A 22,284-nucleotide genomic window follows, 5' to 3' on the forward strand; every position below is an offset into this window, starting at 1 on the left:
AGAAAAACATCCTCTTAATTACATTCATTGATTATCAAGTTAATTAAGAGTTTATAGTCGAGTTGTAATCTTTCACATTATTATCTTTGTATTTGAAAGAAAGGTGTATTGTATCACTTGTCCCGAGTTGTGGAAATATTGATTACAAGATCAAGGCCAAATAGCTGTGTGTTAGGTAGCTGTGTGCTAGGGAAATGGTTCTTTCATTCAGGGCCAAGATTGTAATCAAGGAAAGTTTGTAATTACTTTATTTAAGTGGATATAATACATTATATATGCTAGTTGGCATGCGGACTTGGATGTAGGCCATAGACTAGGTATAGGGACCGAACCAAGTGAAAAGATTTGGTGTTCTTGCATTAACATATTTCCAGCATTGCATGTTTATATTTTTGCAATTTACATTCTGCTGAATATATAGTGTCTGTCTCATTTAGATACCGTTTGTCTCATTTGCTAAGACAAAAGAGACTGTCTCATTCGTGAACAGTTGCACTCCTAATTCGATTGGGCCTACGAATTTCAAAATAAGGGTACAGAACTAAATTCAAAAATTGTTCATATATTTAAGTAATAACATTTAGTTCCTACAGACGTACTTATTTATTTGGTTACAAACATGTGAGCCAGGTTGCATTCTGTTTCCAGGTTGCTATTCATGTTGCTAAATATATAGAAATACACTCATACTGTAATGCTACAGATTTAAAGAACATGGAAACACTAAAACATTATATTCTATTCCAGTGTTCTTCTAGAACGCATTTCCACATGATCGGATCTTTCGATGCAGGCTTCCTCACCAGTTCACCAAAGCACATAAATAGGAATCCTCTGTTTTGTGTTAGAACGTGAGTAAACTCATTTTCCTACTTTGTGCTATAATATCAAACTTCTAAAGATACAGGACTACCATGGATTTATAAAATTAAATTCATTCAAAATAACATATTTGAGTGTTTCTGGAGTACCTTATACCTGCCAAAGTCCACACTTCCTGGTGATTTGTTAAAGTATCAAGAACGTGATAAAACACCTTTGGAGCTGTTCAAAGACAAAATTGCATTAATAATAGATTTGTAATACATGTCATAAAGATAGCTTGCATGGTTACACTTTCGCAAATGCATGTAATTTAGTAGAGGTCTTGGTAGTGTATAATTTTCCAATTAGGAAGAATATTTGGCAATCAACACTTGCAAATTATCAATAACTTAATTCAAGGACAATAACTGAATCTGAAAGTTTGGAGTATAAAAGTTTAGGAGATGACATACGCTTAGATGAAATGAAAATGATATCGAACAACATAAATTTATGATATCCCTTTGAAACATGTAGTATCTATACCTTGGCACAGTCCCGTGACGACGTGGATCAGATTCAGTTGCTTGGCGAAGAGCTCTTGCGAATGCCTTAAATGTTGCCTCAATTATATGGTGAGAGTTATTCCCGGCTAGCTGGGAAAAAATATGACTATTTTAATGGAGCTTCATGAGAAGACAATAAAACAGATGATTATTATGACATTCAGTAGTAACTCTACAACATGAATGAGCATAAAAAGTTTTTCAACAAGTTCAGTTCCCACCTTATACACGGTTGTGAGGCCTTTCTATCAACCGTTTATAACATTCAGGAGTACGTGGTCTTTGTTGTCAAGGGATAATAAATTTGTAGGGAAATGATTTTCTACCTGCCGTATGTGTAGTGTCATCCCAGATGTATTGACCAAAGACTGAAAGAAGTGCTCCACCAGCTACTACAACAAATTTTCACGTGTAAGAAATGATAAACCAAACAAAACAGAGGATGATATTATATACATTCTGCAGACAGGTATTAACTATCTAGTTAAAATAATTATAAATGCAAATTGTCTGGATCAGGATCACTGCTCCTAAGCTAGCTTAGCAAAGCAAAAAAATAATAATCAAAATAATGTACTTCTTTGAAATTTCTATTATAGATTAGTAGACCATATATGAGCGCCAACTTCTGTCTTTGCCAAGAAAAAGATTATAAAGTGAATTAACAGGTTAATATGATCACAGACAGTGAGAAACAAGCACCTGGGTATCATATGTTCCAACTCTTGCAGTGGGTATGCATAAATCATAGCCTAAATGTGGCCTTCCAGATAGATCCTGCAATAAAAACATCCACAAGAAAATATAAACAGTAGTCAAGCACCATATACCCGTGGAATATTAAACAGTACAAATGTATTTGCAGAAGCAATTATGAGACTCCATTATGAATTGTTATTAATTATTACTCTTGGTAACACATGGACTGTTATACTGGCATCGATGATGGAGTGCACACAGTGATGTAAATATAAGAAATAAGGTACCAATTCACTTTGATGCTCGGTAAAATGAAAACTATTACAATTTACAAGTAACGTTCACTATTGCATCAAAAATAGAATGTTAAATTAAAATAATATTTGCATATCAAAATTTTGATTAAATGTTTATATATAAGAGTCCAATCATTCACACAAGAAAGAAAAAAAAATAAAAAATTAAAAGAAGATTTTAGATGTCAACATTTTATTTTTAACAGTACTTCATATGAAATAATTAATGAGACATTTCCTATTTTACAAACTCAAGTGTGATAATTAGAGGTCTAGACGAAACTATCAACAAAATGAATATTTTTCACGCTTGCGTCATTTAGAGGCTAACCCACTTATTTTAAAATTACAAATTTCAAGTATATACAGTACGGGGGTCATTAATAAAAGTTTAAAACTGTAAATCATGCAACAGAATAAAATTTTATATTTTAACTAGTTTATTTTAGAATTTAGTTATAATAAATTTAAAAAAAACTGGTATTCAATTTACACAAAATATGAATTTACATGTAAATTATTAAACAAATTTATTGTTAAAATCTATATGTAATGTTTTTAAAAAATTAACAGAAGATATAATGATATAGATATTCTTAATTACAATTTAAAAAAACTTAAAATAAATTAAAATTTTAAAGATAGAAGTATAAGTTAACATAGTACATGTGATTATTCAGGGTTTGAGTAATTGCCACTATTATTTTATGCGGCAAGCCTCCTTACCCCACAAAAAACCCGCGGCAAGTTAAAAATGTCATATCTAATCTAAACCAGAGATCTAGGTTGTTAGATGTAACGTCCCTAGCAAGGGACCAGGACCCATATTTTTGATCATCAAGTCAAGTCGAAATTCTGAGCTCGACTTGTTTAAACAAATAAACGACATTATTAGCTTTTTAAATCACATCAAACCACACTCTACTTAAGAAAAATTAGGGTGTTGGCACATTGTGGAAAAAATGGTCCAAAATGGCACTACTTAAAACAATGGCCCAAAATAGCCCTCATAAACGCGGGATCGTGTAGCGTTTTGACAAAACGCTAGATTGCCTAGCGTTTTGTTGGTTGCCTATTTATTTGTTTCTTTTTTGACCCATAATGTTAGTTTAACTAGCATTTTTCCTTTTTAATTTTTTTCATATTTTTTTTTCATGTTAAACGTTACATTAAGTAGCGTCTAGCACATTTTACTTATTTTCGGTTAAAGCAATGTATCTTTTATTCAATTTTTATTAATTCTAAAATTCAGATAGGAAATTTTTGAACCCTAAAATGTTAAAAACTGGTAAATTAGGGTCCAAAATAATTTAAATTAGATTTCGGTTCCTAGGGTTTAGGCCCTTAAACCCTAGCTTAAATTTGGGTTTAGGCCTTAGGGTTTAACGTGCCTAAATCCTAAACCCTAAATCGGTGTACCTTATATTAGTTTCTTTTTTAATATTTCTAAAACCCAAAAGGGGATTGATAAACCCTAAAATGTTAAAAATTGTTAAATTAGATGTGTTTTTTATTTAATGTTCTAAATTTCTAAAACTCAAAAGGGGATTATTGAACCCTAAGAAATTTAAAAATTTTAAATTAGGGTACACTCTTAAATTTAAAAAGTATTAATTGTAAAATGATTATTAAAAAACGAACATTAAATGATATTTCTGGCCCCAAAACGACACACAATAAGAAGTTTAAAATTTTTAAAAAAAAAAAAGAAAAAGAAAAAGCAAACACCCAAAACGCTATATTACCTATCGTCTAAGACAAAAAAAAAGTGGAGACACTACTGAAAGTAGCGCTTGTGCTGAATTTCCAAACGTTGCAGGAAGTCACGTTTCGGAGTGCTATTTTGGGCCATTATTTTAGGTTGTGCCATTTTGGGCATTATATCCAATTTATGCCATTTAGGGCTTTTTCTCGAAAAATTACTGGTTAATCTTTTTAATTATATAATCCTACTCGATCAACATAGTCTAGGTTGTAAGTAGCTTTTTACTATACATCCACCAACCTAAGAATGATCAACTGAGAGATCCATCTACTTCACAGTAAAACCTAACTTCCAGCGACACGCGTATATACGAAAAAATAGTCTCTAAGACGCATCGGCAAAATTCAGTTCAATAATACATCAACATCCACAAGTATAGTTGCGTCAACGTTATATAGGAGTTACTTGGAAAAATTAGAGCTATGCAGTAAGCAGACAATCTATTATGATGTAGTACTTATGTATTCCGACAGCATACCAGCGAAACATGTACCAAGGCTTCATCTAGTGGAGCTGAGAAATCACCAAACCTATTGATTCCTTTTCTATCACCAAGTGCATGCAATAAGGCCTGCATTACAAATAAAGGTAAAGCATCATTTCAGATATCCAGTGTGTGAAAGATTGGATAACATATGCAGACAAATTAATACAGTAACAACTAAACGTAAAAGACGGCTTAGTGAAAAAAGAGAGGAACTGCTAGCAAGACAAAGCCCTGTTGGGGGTGGGGGTGTTCTCACCGTGCCAATGGCAAGGGCAACGTCTTCATTCGTGTGATGATCGTCAATGTGTATATCACCAGCAGCCTTTACATGGACGTCAAATAGACCATGTGAAGCAAGTTGCTAAAACAAAGAGGAACACTGATTATTGTCCTCGTAAACCAGTAGTAGCAAAATAAATTAACACAATAATATTAAAAATCACAACTCATGCATAAACAACTATAAATCACAGGTTCATGTTCGCAAAACAAGACTCATTGGCCTTCCCCAACTGAGCGGAGTCTTGGGGGCAATCATCTACTACCATTCTACAGTAGTAATGCTAGCTATACGGGGAAAAAAAGAGATAGGAACTCCACCAGCCAGCTATGCGAGTAGTTGCCCCTTGTCCCGGAGTACCTAAATTGCCCGTCCAACCAAAACCTAGTAACAAGCGCTCCCTAGGATCACCACAGTGGTTTAAATCGAGAGTCTGGTATATAACTATCGGTGGGAAAGTACATGAATTTTAGCTAATCAACCCGACCGAAAGACAATGGGCATGGGTGAGATCAAGTACTAGCTTGACTAACATACTCTTAACTCAACATTGTCGCCTGGTTAAGATTAACAATGCCAAAATAAATCAAGTCTTTGTAAATCTGATCAACTTAGAGAAAGCGACCTGGGAGTGGGGGGGACACAATAAAGAAAAAAAAAGTCAACCAGTCCTGACACAGCCTATTTAATGACCCCCACTACGAACTTCAAGATATGAACATTTGAGCAGCTTAATGAGTGTTCCTCTTCTCCACAGATAACTTTTTGACATGTCAATAGAACTAGTAAAGATATCATATTTGACAACGAGCTTTATATGAAAACCTATTAATTGAATTTTACTACTATTTTTCCTCAAAAAGAAAGAAGCCTTTTCCTAATAGCTAGCTAGATATCTTTTCAGAAAAATGTTTTCCAGATTAACCACATAAATCTAATTTAAAACCGACACCTACATAACATAATAATTCTTAACAAAAGAACATTGATCACTTACGACCTTCTCAAACACAAAATTCAAGCAACAAATTTATAACAAGGAATATAACCGAAGTAATTAGCAAAAGACTAACATCAAGCATATGATCAAGAAACGGAATCCCAGTGCTGCTATCTGCAATACCAGAACCATCCAAATTAATTTTAACAGCGACATTCGTCTCTTTGGTAACTCTCTTAACCTCCCCAATTCGAACTCCATCTGCAAATACAAATACAATGGAATTAATTATACAAATAAAGATGATAAATTTAATTGGGGGGGGAGAGTGAGAGAGAGAGAGATGGAGAGAGAGGGGCGGAGAGATAGATAGAGAGAGAGATGGAGAGAGAGGGGGGAGAGAGAGAGAGAGGAGTAATTACCAGTTTGTAATTGAAATGAAGAGGGTCCATTGTGAGAAGAGAGGCGAGTGTGAGGATGAATTGAGGTGAGTGTTGTTTGAATTGGAGAAAAGGGGGATTTTTGATGTGAAATGAGAGAGGATTGCGAAACCCTAACCCTAGGTTTTAGGAAGGAAGATGATGGTGATGAATAGGTGAGGAAATAATGGGGAGGAAGTGAAAGCAGGTCCATCGTTGCGGGAGAGTTGTTAAGTATCCCAAACTGTGCTTCAACTGCCCTAATCCGCGAGACTAATTTCTCAAAGTTTCGTTTCTTGGGACAGTTTTACTCTCGCACTTACGACACTACACAAATTTAAACTATAGTTTTGTGAATGATAATTTTTAAAATGTTATCATTAAAGTGAAAGATTGTCCAAACTTCAATTACACAAAATGTATTTTTATCCATCAACAATGACAACTCTAACCTAATTTATAATATAGGATCAAAATAAAAGAAAAAATCTAGTTCAAAGCTATACTTGATCTTATAAATGCATAAAAGCAAGTCCAATGATGATGTATAGATAGTTGTAGTTTATGTATCCACGACTGGTTTTGTGTATTAAAGAAGATTACGATTTAACTTATTATGCTTCTTGAAAGCAATATGGATCCTATGAAGGTATTAAAACAAACGTTTCTATTACAGTGACCGAAATTCAGACTAACAAGTCTTCAAGATTTTTATTACGTGAAGAGGTATACCAGGTCCAGGACAAGGGTATTTATCGGAAACTGCTGCTCAGTCTCCCCTGAAATGGTGGCAAGAGAACCAGGAGCTGATATGTAGTAGTGTTTGCAGGTAGAATTCTACATATATTCTTCTATTCACGGTCGTTATGATCTGTGTATAAATATATGGATGTCGGGTTCCTCTATAGCATCATGTTCTGCTAACATATCTGCCGTTTACTCTATGAAGCAATTTAAAAAGTGTGCGAATGAAATTGAAGGCCGCATATAGATAGTGATTTAAGCAATTTGTTTTGAAATGAGCCTTTCACAGATTTCTTTTTTCTTTGCTAAGTTCCTTTCACAGATTTCATTTATCTATATCGTACTATATGCAGATACTGTTAATTTGTTGCAGACTTTTGAGTTGCTGATAATGTTACGATATTTTTATACAAATCAGACACTTGTTTCTATGTATTAGAGCTTGAAATCTTAGCGGATGATAGCTGGGTACGTAGAGAAGCTGTTGGATGTTGCTGTCATTTGCTCTAGGAACTTAAAAACTTACCTGCTGGTCCCCTTGACCAAGATATGGATTATGGGGTAAACGAATCTAGCATTGTGGCTGTACGTAATGGATGCTGAACACCTAAGTATACTCTCTACTTGTATATGCAAATGACTAAAAATTCTGTTGCAACTGCTGTTCAGAAGTTTCCTGATTTCTCTCAATTTTACCTCTGCATAATTAGTCTATTCGAGCCGGATTAAATAACAAGTGAACCAATAACTAGATGATGCATTGGATGTAGGTAAAGACAAACTTGAACTTTGAGTACATTTGAAATTAGTATTAATATGCCATAATTTGAAATTACTTTCTGCACTTTTGGTGGAAGTAGTGATCTGGGAAAGCTAGTCTGTCTAAAGTTGAGGAAATTTTGGGATATATATGAGAATGCTGCTTTAGGATGGAAGAGTATGAATCAAGCAGTCTACGTGGATGTCAACCTATCACTCACACAAAGAATCTGCATAGGAAATGACGCGATTGAATGTCATGGTGGTAAAAGGTGAAGAGACTTATAAGGAGGCCAATAAAAAGTTCATGCCTATCTGTTTTGAATAAAATTGGTGGGTATTTGACATGTTTGATTCTTGTCCGTCTCACATTACAATAGGTTTAAGATTTTAAGTTATTTTTATGTGATGTTATGACTTATGGTAGCTCAAGGAGCTATAACTAACTTATTTAATATAATATCCTCTCAAACCATTGGATTTTTGTAGTATATTTTAGTTGCTGGCATAATTATATCGCCACCAATCCATATGGGACTCTCCAGTTGATAAACAGGATGCTTCCAAGCTCCATAGCATACAGGGTGCAATTAGCACATCAACAATTCCATGGGCAAGCCCACTGTATTTAAATGTCAAAGTTTAAACAAACAGCCACTCCCAATACATGCATGTATTATGTATATTGGTTAGTTGGCCTTTGGTTAACCTTAAAGATCAACCTTTTTCCTTTATATATATGCTGCATAACTGTCTGTATCCTTATAACACTCCAAATCTAATATATTTTGAAACACCTTTGTTTATATAATTCTCAGTCTTCTGTAACTTACTATTATGAATCTGAATACAGAAAGTCTTGCTTCAGATAATACTTTGCTCTCCTGCAATGGTAAGTAATTTCATAATTTTAATCTTTTTCACTTCTTGTACACATTGATTTGTTTGGTAAAAATATGTTTAGATTAACTTTGTGTTTTCAAGGTATGGAAAAGAGAGAAAGCTTGGAAGTTAAAGCTTTTACAGAGGAGCAGGAAGCTCTGGTTGTGAAGTCATGGAATGTCATGAAGAAGAATGCAGCAGAACTAGGGCTTAAGTTCTTTTTGAAGTAACCATTTTCTCCTTGTCTTATTATCTCGAAAAATGACCAAAACAACTTAACAGGAGAGTTATCCTTTATATTTGTGTGTTTGCAAACGGAGGAAAATTGCTACGCAATGCACAAATTTCTGGAAAAAATTTAACCGTGTGTTGTACGGTTTATATATATAATAATGTGTATGACCCTACCATCATAATGTCTTTTTTATTATAGCTGATAAGCTTTTGTGTTGTGGTACTTTTGATGTTTTGGATAATTGTGGTAAAACAATCAAATACCTTTTTTTTCACTATTCTTAACACAAACAATGAACCAATTACAGCAGTAATGTCATTACTATTGGTCCAATTTTGCAGGATATTCGAGATTGCACCAACTGCCAAAAAGATGTTCAGTTTCTTAAAGGACTCGGAAGTTCCTCTGGAACAGAACAAGAAACTCAAACCTCATGCTATGACTGTCTTTGTAATGGTTAGTTAATTTTCCTAAAAGTATCAGTTTCAATTTTAATTAAGTGTAACAACCGATCATACTTATAACACACATACATTTGCAGACCTGTGAAACAGCAGTACAACTCCGCAAGGCTGGAAAAGTTACAGTTAAGGAATCCACTCTAAACAAGATGGGTGCTACTCATTCCAGGGCTGGGGTGGTTGATGAACATTTTGAGGTGAGAACTATTTGTTACTGGTTTCCTATAAATAAATATGCGAATATGCTGCATTATTGAATAAAACTGATAATGTTTCATAAATGCGTACAGGTTACTAGGTTTGCACTGCTGGAAACAATAAAGGAAGCAGTTCCAGAAATGTGGTCACCTGAGATGAAGAATGCTTGGGGGGAAGCTTATGATCAGCTGGTTGTAACTATGAAACAAAGGGCACCTTTGTCCACAACTTAAAACAAAATGCCAGAAAGCACAAATTGGATATGTTTTAAACTATTGTTCAACTTTTCAAAGCAATTTGGAGCACATCGTGTTTCACTCTTCAGTGCATTGTTTTAATGTCAGACTCGAATATGTTCTGTATTTGCTTTTTTACCAATGTTTTATCAATATTTAAATTATAAATATATATACTTACTAGTTGTTGTCTTGTTGATAATGAACATGATAAGGAGTATCTGTTTATAGCCCCCAATGTGTCTGTACTAACTCCTACAAAGCCCCTTTGCTGATCCAGAAAATCACTCTTCTAACTAGTATTTTAGTTACAAAAATATTAAGAAAGAATTTGATTGGCTTCACTTATTTAAATTTATTTTAATAAAATATAATCTCAGAAATATCTAAATGTCAAATAATAGACAAAGTCCACATATATAAGCCTACCTAAGACAAGTGTCATCGGCAACTCAAGACACATTTCACAGATTAAAAACTTGCAAATGCTAACGTGTAGTTCCGCACAACAGCCAACAAGATACCCAGTGTGAGCTTAAAGCTTATAAAGAATGATACTCAATATCATGCATACAACAAAAACTTAAACAAAATTAGTAATTGTAGGTTTAGCACAGTTCACGAGCTTAAATGCTCAAACATTGGAACAGGTTATTTTACTAATTCCTCTTGATTTCATCATCATAATACATTGCAGTAAACAAATGAAAACAGAACCTATTTGCAAAGCAGCTTGTGCTCCCCTATAAAAATCTAACAGCTTTCTTTCAGCACAGCAGACCATTTGCATGTCGATCAACTTTGTAACAATTCACGTCACGCCTAACAGAGCCAAATCCAGATTATCTCTAGACCCGAACCTGACAGAGTGCATATGGAGCAAGCTGGTCATAAAAATCATTCAATAAAACGAGGATATGCATTTTATTTCACCAAACTCGATTTACAACTACTCTCTTAATGTTTTGTGTTTGACGCCACTACTGTAGTCACGTGTAAATCACTTTCTATATCAACTAAACTCCGGTCAATTGAATCGGATTTCACATCTTTGGAGCTCTCATCGAGGGCCTGGCAAGTGTGATTCTCAGTGGAAGTGTCACATACAAAATCAACAATAGGCTCAGCAGAAGCAACCTCCACGTTTACTTCTTGAGCATCACCAAGCTCATCCCCTTTCTCGGAGGTTATCAAGTCTCCATTCCTCTTGTCACCTACCATAACAGTCATAGAACTAGATTTTGTTGGGCCTTCTCCTATTTCTTCATAACTATTAGTATGTGCCACTCCTTTGTTGAATGAATCCGTGACAGGTTTGACACAAGCAACCTTCTCTTGTACTGTATGTGTATTATCCACCACATTGCCTCCTTTGCACAAGGTGATTGTTCCATTTTCCGCAAGACCTTCATCAACAGTATTCATTGTAGATAATTGCTCAACAGAATCCTTGGGAGAATTGACAAAAGTGTCATTCGCCTTGACTTCGCAAGTATTAATATTGTCCAAGTCAACTGCAGGGTCACTACCCATACCAGAATCATTATGTAAACTTCCACATGTGCCACGAGAAACAGAATCATGTACATGTACAGGATCCTCAATAGCAATACCATCCTCTTCAGATCCTATAGAAGCTTCACGTGAAGCGTCAACATCAACAGTATCCGTTGCAGATAATTGCTCAACAGCTTTCTTGGGAGAGTTACTAAGAGTCTCATCTACATTAACTTCATAAGTATCACCCAAGTCAACTGCAGTGCAATTATTCATATCAGAATCAACATGCGTGCTTTCACTTTTGTCACAAGAAACACAATTCTGGATATCAGTTGCATCCTCTTCAATATTGCCTGCTAAAGTTTCCTGTAAAGTGTCATCTTCCAATTTAACTGATGTCGCTTTGGCGTTCATTTCAAGAACATCGGTGATAACATCATTCACAGAAGACTGGGTGTAATCCTTAAGAGATGAACCTAGTAAACCATTATCAGCCGCAATAGTACTGGGATTTTCATTACAGAGACTAGTAGACTTCAAGTTGAAAATGGATTCAGCTAAACTGTTGTCTGATAATGGATTGGTGGCAGGAATCTCCCCAAAAGCATGTTCATGTTTAGGTTCACAAGAAGACACATCAGAACTACTTATCGCAGGAATTTCACTTGAAGCAGGAGTTGGGGTTTCTGAAGCAGAAATCAACACAGTAGTTTTCTCACTTCTCTCGGTCAAAGGCTGCAATTCAGCTAGATTGTTGTCTGATATAGGATTGATGGAAGGAGTCTCCCCCACAGCAGGTTCATGCTTAGATTCACAAGAAGAAACTAAACAACTACTCATCGCAGGAATATCATATGAAGCAAGAGTTGTGGCATCTGGAGCAGAGTTCAATGTAGAAGCTTTGTCACTATTCCCAGTCGAAGGCTTCAATTCAGCTAGATTGTTGTCTGATAATGGATTCACGGGAGGAGTCTCTGCCATTGCAGGTTCATGTTTAGGTTCACAAGAGGAAGCTAAAGAAGTACTTATCTCTGGAATATCATTTGAAGCAGGAGCTGGGGTTTCTGAAGCAGAAATCAGAGCAGTGGCTTTGTCACTGCTCTCGGTCAAAGGAAACAATTCAGTGTTGTCGCTCATATGAGCATCGTGCTCCGGAGTTAAATCAAGTACAGATTTTCCATCTTTAGGTTCACAAAAGGAAGCTAAAGAACTACATACTGCAGGAATATCATTTGTAACAAGAGTTGGGGTTTCTGAAGCAGAAATCAAAGCAGTGACATTGTTACTGCTTTCGGTCAAAGGTTGCAATTCAGTGTTGTCACTCATATGGGTATCTTGTTCAGGAGATGATTCTAGTTCAGATTTTTCACCTAACACAGGCAAAAGACAATTTTCCTGCAACTCATTGGACTGTGAACCTACAATAAAAACAAAGTTTGAAAAATGAAGTTGGTCAAAATATAGAAAGTCAAAAGATAGAGATTCAATGCACAAAACAAAGACATTATAACCATTTCTTCACCTGAATTATTACTTGTGCTGCCCTCCATTATTTCCCGCTTCACCAATAACTTCTGTAACATATCTGTACGAGGAAATACCAACATATTCATGGACCTCATTTCTTGTTTGTGAGATTCCATGAGTGGACTAAATTTAAAATTTTCTGTCCATGTTTGCATGTGTTCAGCAATAGCAGGTATAATTAATTTCTCAACTTTAAGCGTCCTGAGGGCCTGAAAACAAAGAGGTAAGGAAGTTAACATATGTTCTGCAAAAAGCAGGTTTGGGAAAGTTCCCATCCAGCAGCAACGTGACTTTGCTTTTTATTTTTGCAATTTAAGAATCCCGCGATTACAAGATCACATGTAGCACAATGCAACTCTTTTCTACAAATATTGTACAATATTAAATCTATGTTCTCCCAGAATATTGTCTTTTTCCTGTAATTTATTTTTTGTTTAATTCACTAATCAACCCCAAAAGAACTGCAGTGAAACAAAAAGAGCAGACTGAAGGATCACATATCACGTGACTGGAGGAGACCAGGACACACTAAAAGTAATTATACCACTCCAGTGGTAAAATAAGCATATGTACTACAAATTTTTTATAAAACGAGTCCACGCTTCACTACAGATACATTCCATGATAAGTAGTTATCATTAACTTCATACCGATTTAATAGCTGATAATAACCGGCGGCACATCCCTTGACGTCTATAGATATGGCGGGTCCCAATAAATGGCATTTCGGCTAGTTGATTTCCATGGATTCTATAAGATAATGAAAAACAAATTCATTAGAACATATGCGCAATGTGGAGCGTAAACAAATATGAATATATGTATCAACATGAATAAATGATTTATCTTTTAACAGAAGAGACTGATTACCAACAAAATGAATTCAAACCATAAACTTTAATCTCAAATGAGCTAAACTAAAATGTTAGCTCAAAATATCAACTACTAGATATTAGTAGGCTGGACTTTAAATTTCAGACATGATTACAATAGAGATTGATATTTACAGTTTGCAAATAAAAATTATGGAGAAGCTTCGTCATGAGAGAAGAAACTAATCAACTTGAGCTACATGATCAGCTGGAAAAAAGTTAAAATGCTGTGAAAGATGTAAATAGGACAAGGTAGCTACTTTTAAGCACCATGGCGGCCAGACCTTACAAGAAAATTTAAGACACCAGGATAGTGATTCTCTGAACTCAGAAGAATGAAATCTAAAATGATTTTAAAAAAGGATAAGACATGTCTATTTCTGGCATGTTCATAATTACATTCTCATTTAAAGAATTTAATTGCAATTGATTATAGAATATTAGTAACACAAAAATTTAAAGAGTGCAAGAACTAATTGCAATCACATAAAAAAGATATGAACCGACATGCATTATAGACTTTTTGTATGTGTAATAGCATGCATCATTTTAAAAATATGAAGGAATGGTACCTGATAGATGCAACAGACATTATTTCATCACCCCTCTCCAAAATAGCTGTATAAAAGCCACTATAGTTCAAGCGGCTAAAGTTTGATCTGCAGAAACATAATGAAATGCACAAGATAAACATTTTTACAAAACAAATTGTCAAGCGTGAACAAGACAAAAATAAACAAAGCCTATATCCATTATAAAGACTGAAGTATGATATTTTAGCACTCTGACTCGTGAACTCCTAATTTTGTATCGGTTAACTATATATTCTACACATTGGACCCATCTATCAATTTCGGCAGGAATTCCTACTTTTTCTTAGAGTAAATTCATCATCTACAGATATAGAAAAGTTGTATATGAAGAAGTTATTTTTAAAGTTAGAGAACCACTTCAGAGCTAACCAACTCACTTTAGCATTTTAGTACCAAAGCCAACTGTATTGAAGTGCATAGTTACAGGCATTACACACAGACTGAACTCAATCAAACATTTGAGCACACATAGAAATAGGCTCATTGAATGCAGAAGGCATAAAGTTGACTAATTCATTAATAAAATGCATTGCTTCTAACCAAGGTATAACTAGAAAGCTTACCCGCAGTTGTAAAGAACCTTATGGATTAAATTGATCCCACTTCTCCTGTCAACAATTGGCAAAAAACACTCGTCCATAACAGATAATGCAACAGCAAGCTTCGAATTGCATTCTACCCTTTGAGAGAACCCAAGATGTGAAGTTTCTGATGCCGGATCCATTCGATGAACTACAGACCATGAAAATCCCGATTCCAACTCTTGTTTGACCCCGAGAAGCTTCTGCAAATGTGAAAAAATCTGTAGAGAAAAAAACTAAATCAGTTCCAGTTTCTCATACATATAGAGCACACTCACAGCAGGCAGTGTGAGTTTTCCAACAGAAGAATGAAAAAAATAATGATAACTTGAAGCCATGTTGGGAAACTTATATTCAAAATTAAGAAAACAGTCGCAGAGTTCAATTTTAAGCCAGAAAACTTTAAGAAGACATTGAAAAAAGTTTTATATTATCTCCTACATTCTAATTTTGTTCAATAAAATGCCAATTGAGGTTGATCCTCTTTTATGTGTGTGAGTGTGTGAGTGTGTGGGGGGGTGGTCGGGGTTTCTCCAACCAAACTTTAGAGCTTTCAGCATAAAAATCAACTCCAACCCAATTTTAAAAGTCAACCTAAATTCGGTGTAACTTAAAAGTTTTTAAGAATCCCAATTTATACCCTTGTACTCATTTCACTAAGACAATTTTATTTATTCTGTATCCCAACTGCTTTATCAAATTTAAGCAATAAACTGTTCTTTTTAGTACATTTAGTGTAAATGAGATGGAGTTGAAACCAACTTTGGAATTTTCAGAGTACAAACCAACTTCGACCCAACTTTAAAGTCACCCTAAATTTGGTGCAACTTGTAGAGTTTTTCGGAATCCAATTTATACCCCTGTACTCATTTCACTAAAACAATTTTATTAACTGCTTTATTACTTTTGTACTTTAAGCAATACATTATTCTTTTAAGTACCCTGGGCATTTGATTGGAGGTAATAACAAGGGGAAAGGAAAACAATTGGGCTCATTCACTTTGTTGTAGTTTGTTTTATAAAAACTGGCAATCCCTTTGACTTTTTCTTAGTTTTAGATTTACCCAAAAAAATTCATAGCACATTCTCCATACCCCACTGGGTATTTTCTTTCCCTTTACTAATTTCTTTTCCATTTTCAATAATAACTTACATCTTAAACCATTAAAAAATAGATTAACATGCATATTATTTTTAAAAATTAAATATAATTTATAATTTAGTTTTTATATATTAAAAATAATTTTGATATAATTTATATGTTAATTTAGTAAAAAGTAATGATATTGTTAAATAATAAACTATAGAATTTATTAAGATGTAAATAAACTATGTTGATATAAATATATATACATTTGACTCTTTTGAAAATATTTAATGTTAGAAGAATCAATACAAAGGTAATCATATAACTCTTCATTCCGAATCTGGATCAAAACTAAACAAGTAAAACATTTCATGATCATTCATTTCCTTTCTCCACAGTTTCCTTTCGGAGTTCCATTCCGTTTCCCAACGCGAACCAAACGAAACACCCCTCCTCATTTCCCTTTCTGAGTTCAGTTGTGTTTCCCAGCAGGAACTGAGACAAACCAAACGGCCCCTTGGTGTAAACGGGCCGGAGTTGAATTCAGAGATAGGGGTAACTTTTTACTTTATTTTGGTGCAAGAGTTGCACCAAAACAGTGCAATGGGTAGGATGTGGTCTTATCTTATTGGAATACTGCTAGAAGCGGCATAATTTGAAAAATACATATATGAGAGGAATTCAATTTTCAAGTAAGGAAATATCGCATATAAAATATTTATTGTTCAGCTGTTTTATTGGTACTAGAAAATTTAACTACTAACTAATTTTGTTTCTATTTCTGTAGATTTCCAGTTGCCAAGTAAATAGTATCACATCGGTTGGATAATTTATATAGGTCTACTGCCCCCACCCAACCTAGCAGAAAGTTAAGCTTGCATCTCTCTAGAATATCAAATGTACTTGCCAATTTGGTATCAGCAAAGTGTCCGCACGACATTTGGCAAGTCTTCTTTAACAAATCAACCATGAATGATAAATCAATTTATCATAGCTTTAGCTAACAAACAGATATCTAAAGACACTTGTAATTGGACATATGTTATACCTCTTGACAGTTCTTCCCACAAAATAAGTTCGCAGCGCCTCCTGAATCAACAGATAAATCAACCTCATCCTGACTGCATGATTGATGGTCTACAGAGGAAAATCTATACAATGAGCAAAACTCAAAGGAACATGACATACAGGTGGAACAAAAGAAAACACATATGCTCTGAAAAACAATGTTCCAAAAGATAGCTGGAAAAGTAAAAATTACATTTTCTCTCGCAAAGGCTACAAAGAAGAAGTGGATTGTCGGTTTTATCATTTGCTTTACCATTGCTACAACCAGCAAAACCACAGAATTTACATGTACAATTTGGACAATGCCAATCACCTTCCGGGAGAATCTGCAGTTGAAATAATATATTAATATCTTTATGTACAAATGTAAAATATAACTAGAGATAAATAGTTATGACTTGGTAACCAGATTTGCAGATCTTGTCAATGAAGTTTATTTCAAGACCAGATCACATTATCCTGCAGACTCTTAAAATTTTGAAATCTGAAAAAATAAAATAATAGAGCCTAGAGTTTGGCTTGACTGAGGTGTTCGAGTAATTATGGACTTAAATATGGCCAACCATCCTATCAGACTTTTTCTAGAGAAAACATAGCTGACAATAGAAGGTCTGGAAAACCACAAGGCCTAGAGAACTTTGAGGAATCTGGGCCCCTTACCGAAGCGCTAAAGTAGGACTACTTTTAAGGCGGACTTTCAATTTACATTTCTAACGGCCCTACTTTCAGTTTTGATTGAGTTTACCTAGCTCAACATCCTGTAATCACATTAAATCATTAGAGACTTATCCTACAAACATTATCCGAAAGTGCCATCATCATCTACAAAATATTGTTATTCTAAAACTAGACAGTGGGTGGACAGAGAGGCAGAATTTGTGAAATCTCAAACAGGATTGCAATTGACACATGCATAAAATGATTGTGATGATGCTATTTTTAGACAGTAAAGATGGTTTGTCCAGTCCCGTATTAACTGCAGACGAAATCTATCCTGCATAAATCATATGACAGTTCCTTGGCCTGGATCATTATGTTTTATGTGAGCAAGCACTTGATAATCTTTTGAAACAGAAAAGTTAAGAGCCCGGTAGGTGTTCGAATTTCAGTTCAAAGGTTACTCTTTTAACATACATCTTTTTAATCTGGTTCCTCCGATACCAAGCTTGATTACCTATTTTATGTTGGACAAAAAATTTCCTTCTTCATAATGTGTAGGTGCAGACCCCATAATTCATTAATATCAGAATTGAATATTTATTAGGAATCAAATATTTAAACTAATTTGACCTCTTGTCCTCCAATACATCCCATCTTTTTTTCATGTCCATTAAAAGCATACCCTGCTTCATTTGGTCATGAAAGGGTCTATGTTTTTATCTGTGTTCTTAATCAACATCAACCAGTGTTAAGATACGTGATTAAGTAGTAAATGTCTATTTGTCTTTATAAAACATAGACAATTAAGGCCAACGGCCATACTAAACCACCATCAACCAACTACAAGTGTAAGAGTCCATAATGTGCCTCTTGTGGCCTACGCTGCACCAAAAAGGAATAAAAGAGATGTGCCCATAATCTTGGTATGTTAACACCCTACACATGACTACAAAGAAACGAATGTAGGCCGATACTCAATAATGTATTCAATAAACAAGACGATTAGGACATGCCAACTGCAATGATGTTTGAATACGCACAGAGAAATTTTATATATATATATATATATATATATATACTGTACGGGCAACTCAAGATGTCATTCTATGTGTCTGCACCGAAAGGGCCAAAAATATTTTGAGACACACAAGTCCCTATATATGTGTAATTGTGCATATATACCTTTATATCCAAGCAGCTCTGATGAAAAGTTGATGGGCAACCATCGCAACACATCAGATCCCCACCATCACCACAGAGACCACATGTATCATCATTCGGATCATCACCATCAACATCTACATTGTGAAAACCTTCTCGTTTTGATTCTTCTTGTTTGTTCCATGCATCTATTTGGCACTGCATCAGAGACAGTCCAGATTCCAGATACATGTTTGGGAAAGGTTGACGCTGTTTGCTTCCTGCATGAATCTCAAACTTTGAAACGGTAAGAATTTTGCTACAGCAACCACAATGTATCCCGTCCTTCGTGATCCAACCTTCCAGCATCACTTTTGTCTTTCTACGGTTCATATATTGAACTTTTTCGCTCATATGCACAATTTCAGAGTCAATCAGCCAAGACAGAAGGGTTCGCTTTCCAGTACATGGAACATAGCCGTCAGTTCCAGAATTTAGTCCATTGTCAGAACTGCGAGCCAACAATGTACACCTCCCAATTTTCTTACTTTTTCTTCCTTGTATCATATGAGAGTTAGTAGCATATTGTTTTTCGGCCATGTCTTGCTTTGCCTTCCTCTTGTACACACCATCACTGGAATCATTTTCATCGCTATGATCCGCTTCATTCAATCTGCCTTTCAGTGACTTGTTACTCTGTTTCATATAAGAGCTTAGTTTTTCTTCATGTTGGTCACTGTCTGTGCCATTAGCAGACTCCCTCATGGTAACTTCCTTGGCACTTCTTTTTCCAGCAGCCTCTCTTTTCTTCTTTTTCAAGTCCCTTTCAATCTTTTTTCGGGTTTGCCTTGTCAATTTGCTAATTATTTCTTCTGGTAAAGCGGTGGATGAAGTAGATTCACCACAAGGATTGATTATGTCTTCTTCTTCCAACTGCTTCTGAAGTGCATCGTAAGCCTTGATAATTGACCAATAAGCAGTTCCGGCAGGGTTAATATACACCGCATCTAGGTAATCTCTGTTTTTTCTTGGTCTATAATCAATTCTCCAACCACGCTCAAGAAGCATAGTTCTTATCTTTTCCCGCAACAACTGTTTCTCTGTACCATTACCACGTGTAACTTTGCTTTCCTTGCCTCCACTGGGTGGGGTCGAAAGTTCAGCAAGCATGATTTTCTTATGTTCATTTAAGGTCTTCTTTTGTTCATTTTTAATTGCCTTCTTGGACCTTTGAGTTTGCTTGCTCATTGATTCCTGCTCTAGTGACTTTTCACTGTCATCCGTTTCAGAGTCTTCAGCCTTACTGCTCAAAATTGGTAATGCTTTTTCCGACTTTTTATAACTTTTCTCTGTCTTAAGCGAAACTAGTTTTCCTGTTCTTTTTGAATCCGAGTAAAATGCATGTCTTATCACTTCATTCTTCTTAATAGCAGCTTCAGACCTAGAACCCATGCTTTCATCAGCTCTTGGGTAATCAGAACCTTTATCCGGAAAACCCTGTTTCTTCTTTTTTACCATTACCTTCAATACACCATTTTTCCCCTGTAACCTGATACGATCACTGGGCACTTCCCGACACTTCTGTTTAAGGAAGGAAATAGGTAAATGTGATTCCTCGTCATCATCATCCTCCTCCTCCTTGGCCTCGTACCTACCCTTCCCACTGTAATGCATTCCCTTGCTCTTTACCCCTGACATGCTACCTTTTCTTTCATGATCCTCATTCCTGTAAACAGCATTTCTACTAGCCCCAACCCCGTAATCCCGGTAATTCCCACTACGTCCAGCTCCCTTCAACCTATCCTCCCAATAATCCATTCTCATCTTCTTACCATCAAATCCATCATACTCATCAAACTCAAACACATCAAACCCGCTTCTCTTCCTCTCACCTCCAAATCCAGCCATCCTCGCGTCTTCCAGTTCAATCCCACTTTTCCTTCTCTCATAAATAATATCCTCCCTCACTTTTCTTCTAACAGGCTCCACCACCTCATCACTAGACACAGAATCAGCATCAGCCAACCTAGATCTCTTCTTTTCGTTCGACTCAAGCACCGTCTTTGAACCCGAACCACCAAAACCCAACACTCCATTCCCTTTCTTCTTAATAATCAAACAACCCGAAGAACTCTTCTTCTTAATAACATCACTTGATCCATCACCAGATCCAACACCATCCTCCATATTATGCATAACTCAACACAAAAAACAATAAAAATCCAAACTTTCAAGAATTCACCTCAAATCCACCATCACAACTTCAACAAAACACTACCAAACTATCAAATTACAATCAAAGTATCAATCTTTCACACAAATTCTCAAAAACCCATCAAAGTATCAATCTTTCATACAAATTCAAACTAAAATTTCAACAAAATAGTACCAAACTTTCAAATTACAATCAAAGTATCAAACTTTAATCCAAATTCTCAAAAACCCATCAACAATTTCAACAACCCAATGATTGAAAACCCCAAAATCTAATTTTCAGCTCAAACATTCCCAGATCTAAGCAAGACAATAAAAAAGAAATTCAATTTCAAGAAAACTATAGATACAGAGTGTCATACGTAAAAAGGGGTAAAGTAAGTGATCGTATCCTCACCTTAGATCAATTAAATTCCCATCTAGAGGCAACCCAGAAACAGAAATCTATCAATCAGAGGTGAAGGCCTTGAATCGTAAATCAATTAAAAAGAGAAAACTATTTGATTTTTTTTAAAAGAAACAAGAAAAAGGAAAGATGGCTAGGATTTGTTATTTTCTGTTGATGTTCTGTTGGGCTGGGTATTTCTTTAATGTTAATTTTATGTGTTGTATAAATATATATATATATATATATATATATATATCTGTGAAGTGTTTACAGAAGGCATAGAGCCATAGTCCCGGTGTGAAAAAGGAAACCCTGGTCACACACTCACACCGTAGTTATAAATGAAACCGTTTATTTCATTTTTTTATATTTTATTTTATTTTAATTATTTTGAAATTATGAATAATTAATAAATAAATATAATAAATTAAGGAGTTTTGTAACACCCCCAAATCCGGGGTCGGGGATCCGGGTTGTCACGAGTTCCATTTCCCTTAATAACACCTAATTTTAATAAATAATCAACTACTCTGTACTGTGACCCCACAATAAACACACACACCACAAGTTATAATCTCAGAGATGAATATCCAAAAATAATCACAAGTCGTTTTATTCCACAATTATATGCCAATACACCTTAAAAGGGTTTCTGAATAAATTTACATTTTCTGTGTCATTATTACGATTCATAAATATACATAAATCTGGTACATCGAAAGTTGAAAGCCTAGCCTATTGGTAGTTCCTACCTCAGCTACAGCGACATCAACGCCTATAGGACACTGCGGAACGTTTCCTATCCGCTCGCGAATCGGGAGCTTGGTCCTGTTCATCTTTTTCTATATGTTGTTGTGTGATGAAAGAAGAAAGTAAGGGTGAG

General features: G+C 35.1%; 3 protein-coding genes across 4 annotated transcripts; 1 reads left to right on the forward strand and 2 right to left on the reverse strand.

The window, feature by feature from the left end:
- Positions 1-542: 542 nt before the first annotated feature.
- Positions 543-6,604, reverse strand: LOC141678993 (imidazoleglycerol-phosphate dehydratase, chloroplastic-like). 2 transcript variants are annotated; one of them, XM_074485464.1, is made up of 9 exons: positions 6,260-6,604; positions 5,971-6,098; positions 4,874-4,978; positions 4,609-4,701; positions 2,073-2,147; positions 1,697-1,759; positions 1,351-1,460; positions 979-1,044; positions 543-834 (listed from the first exon to the last, which is right to left on the reverse strand). In XM_074485464.1, exons 1-8 carry the CDS (start codon positions 6,468-6,470, stop codon positions 1,017-1,019), a joined length of 813 nt encoding a protein of 270 aa, XP_074341565.1. In that variant the 5' UTR covers positions 6,471-6,604; the 3' UTR covers positions 543-834; positions 979-1,016. The 2 variants fall into 2 exon arrangements, with proteins under 2 accessions (XP_074341565.1, XP_074341564.1); XM_074485463.1 differs by having other exon boundaries at positions 972-1,044; positions 6,260-6,603.
- A 1,892-nt stretch (positions 6,605-8,496) lies between these two features.
- LOC141676939 (anaerobic nitrite reductase MHB1-like) lies at positions 8,497-9,956 on the forward strand. Its single transcript, XM_074482651.1, has 5 exons — positions 8,497-8,651; positions 8,744-8,867; positions 9,218-9,332; positions 9,418-9,534; positions 9,628-9,956. Exons 1-5 carry the CDS (start codon positions 8,597-8,599, stop codon positions 9,766-9,768), a joined length of 552 nt encoding a protein of 183 aa, XP_074338752.1. The 5' UTR covers positions 8,497-8,596; the 3' UTR covers positions 9,769-9,956.
- Positions 9,957-10,342: 386 nt separating this feature from the next.
- LOC141677136 (uncharacterized) lies at positions 10,343-21,618 on the reverse strand. Its single transcript, XM_074482900.1, has 9 exons — positions 21,411-21,618; positions 18,842-21,313; positions 17,193-17,325; positions 16,980-17,068; positions 14,827-15,065; positions 14,243-14,329; positions 13,449-13,548; positions 12,794-13,007; positions 10,343-12,689 (listed from the first exon to the last, which is right to left on the reverse strand). Exons 2-9 carry the CDS (start codon positions 20,993-20,995, stop codon positions 10,729-10,731), a joined length of 4,977 nt encoding a protein of 1,658 aa, XP_074339001.1. The 5' UTR covers positions 20,996-21,313; positions 21,411-21,618; the 3' UTR covers positions 10,343-10,728.
- Between the last annotated feature and the right edge of the window lie 666 nt (positions 21,619-22,284).

The sequence above is a fragment of the Apium graveolens genome, chromosome 8 (assembly GCF_009905375.1).
Source record: "Apium graveolens cultivar Ventura chromosome 8, ASM990537v1, whole genome shotgun sequence".
Lineage (NCBI taxonomy): Eukaryota > Viridiplantae > Streptophyta > Magnoliopsida > Apiales > Apiaceae > Apium > Apium graveolens.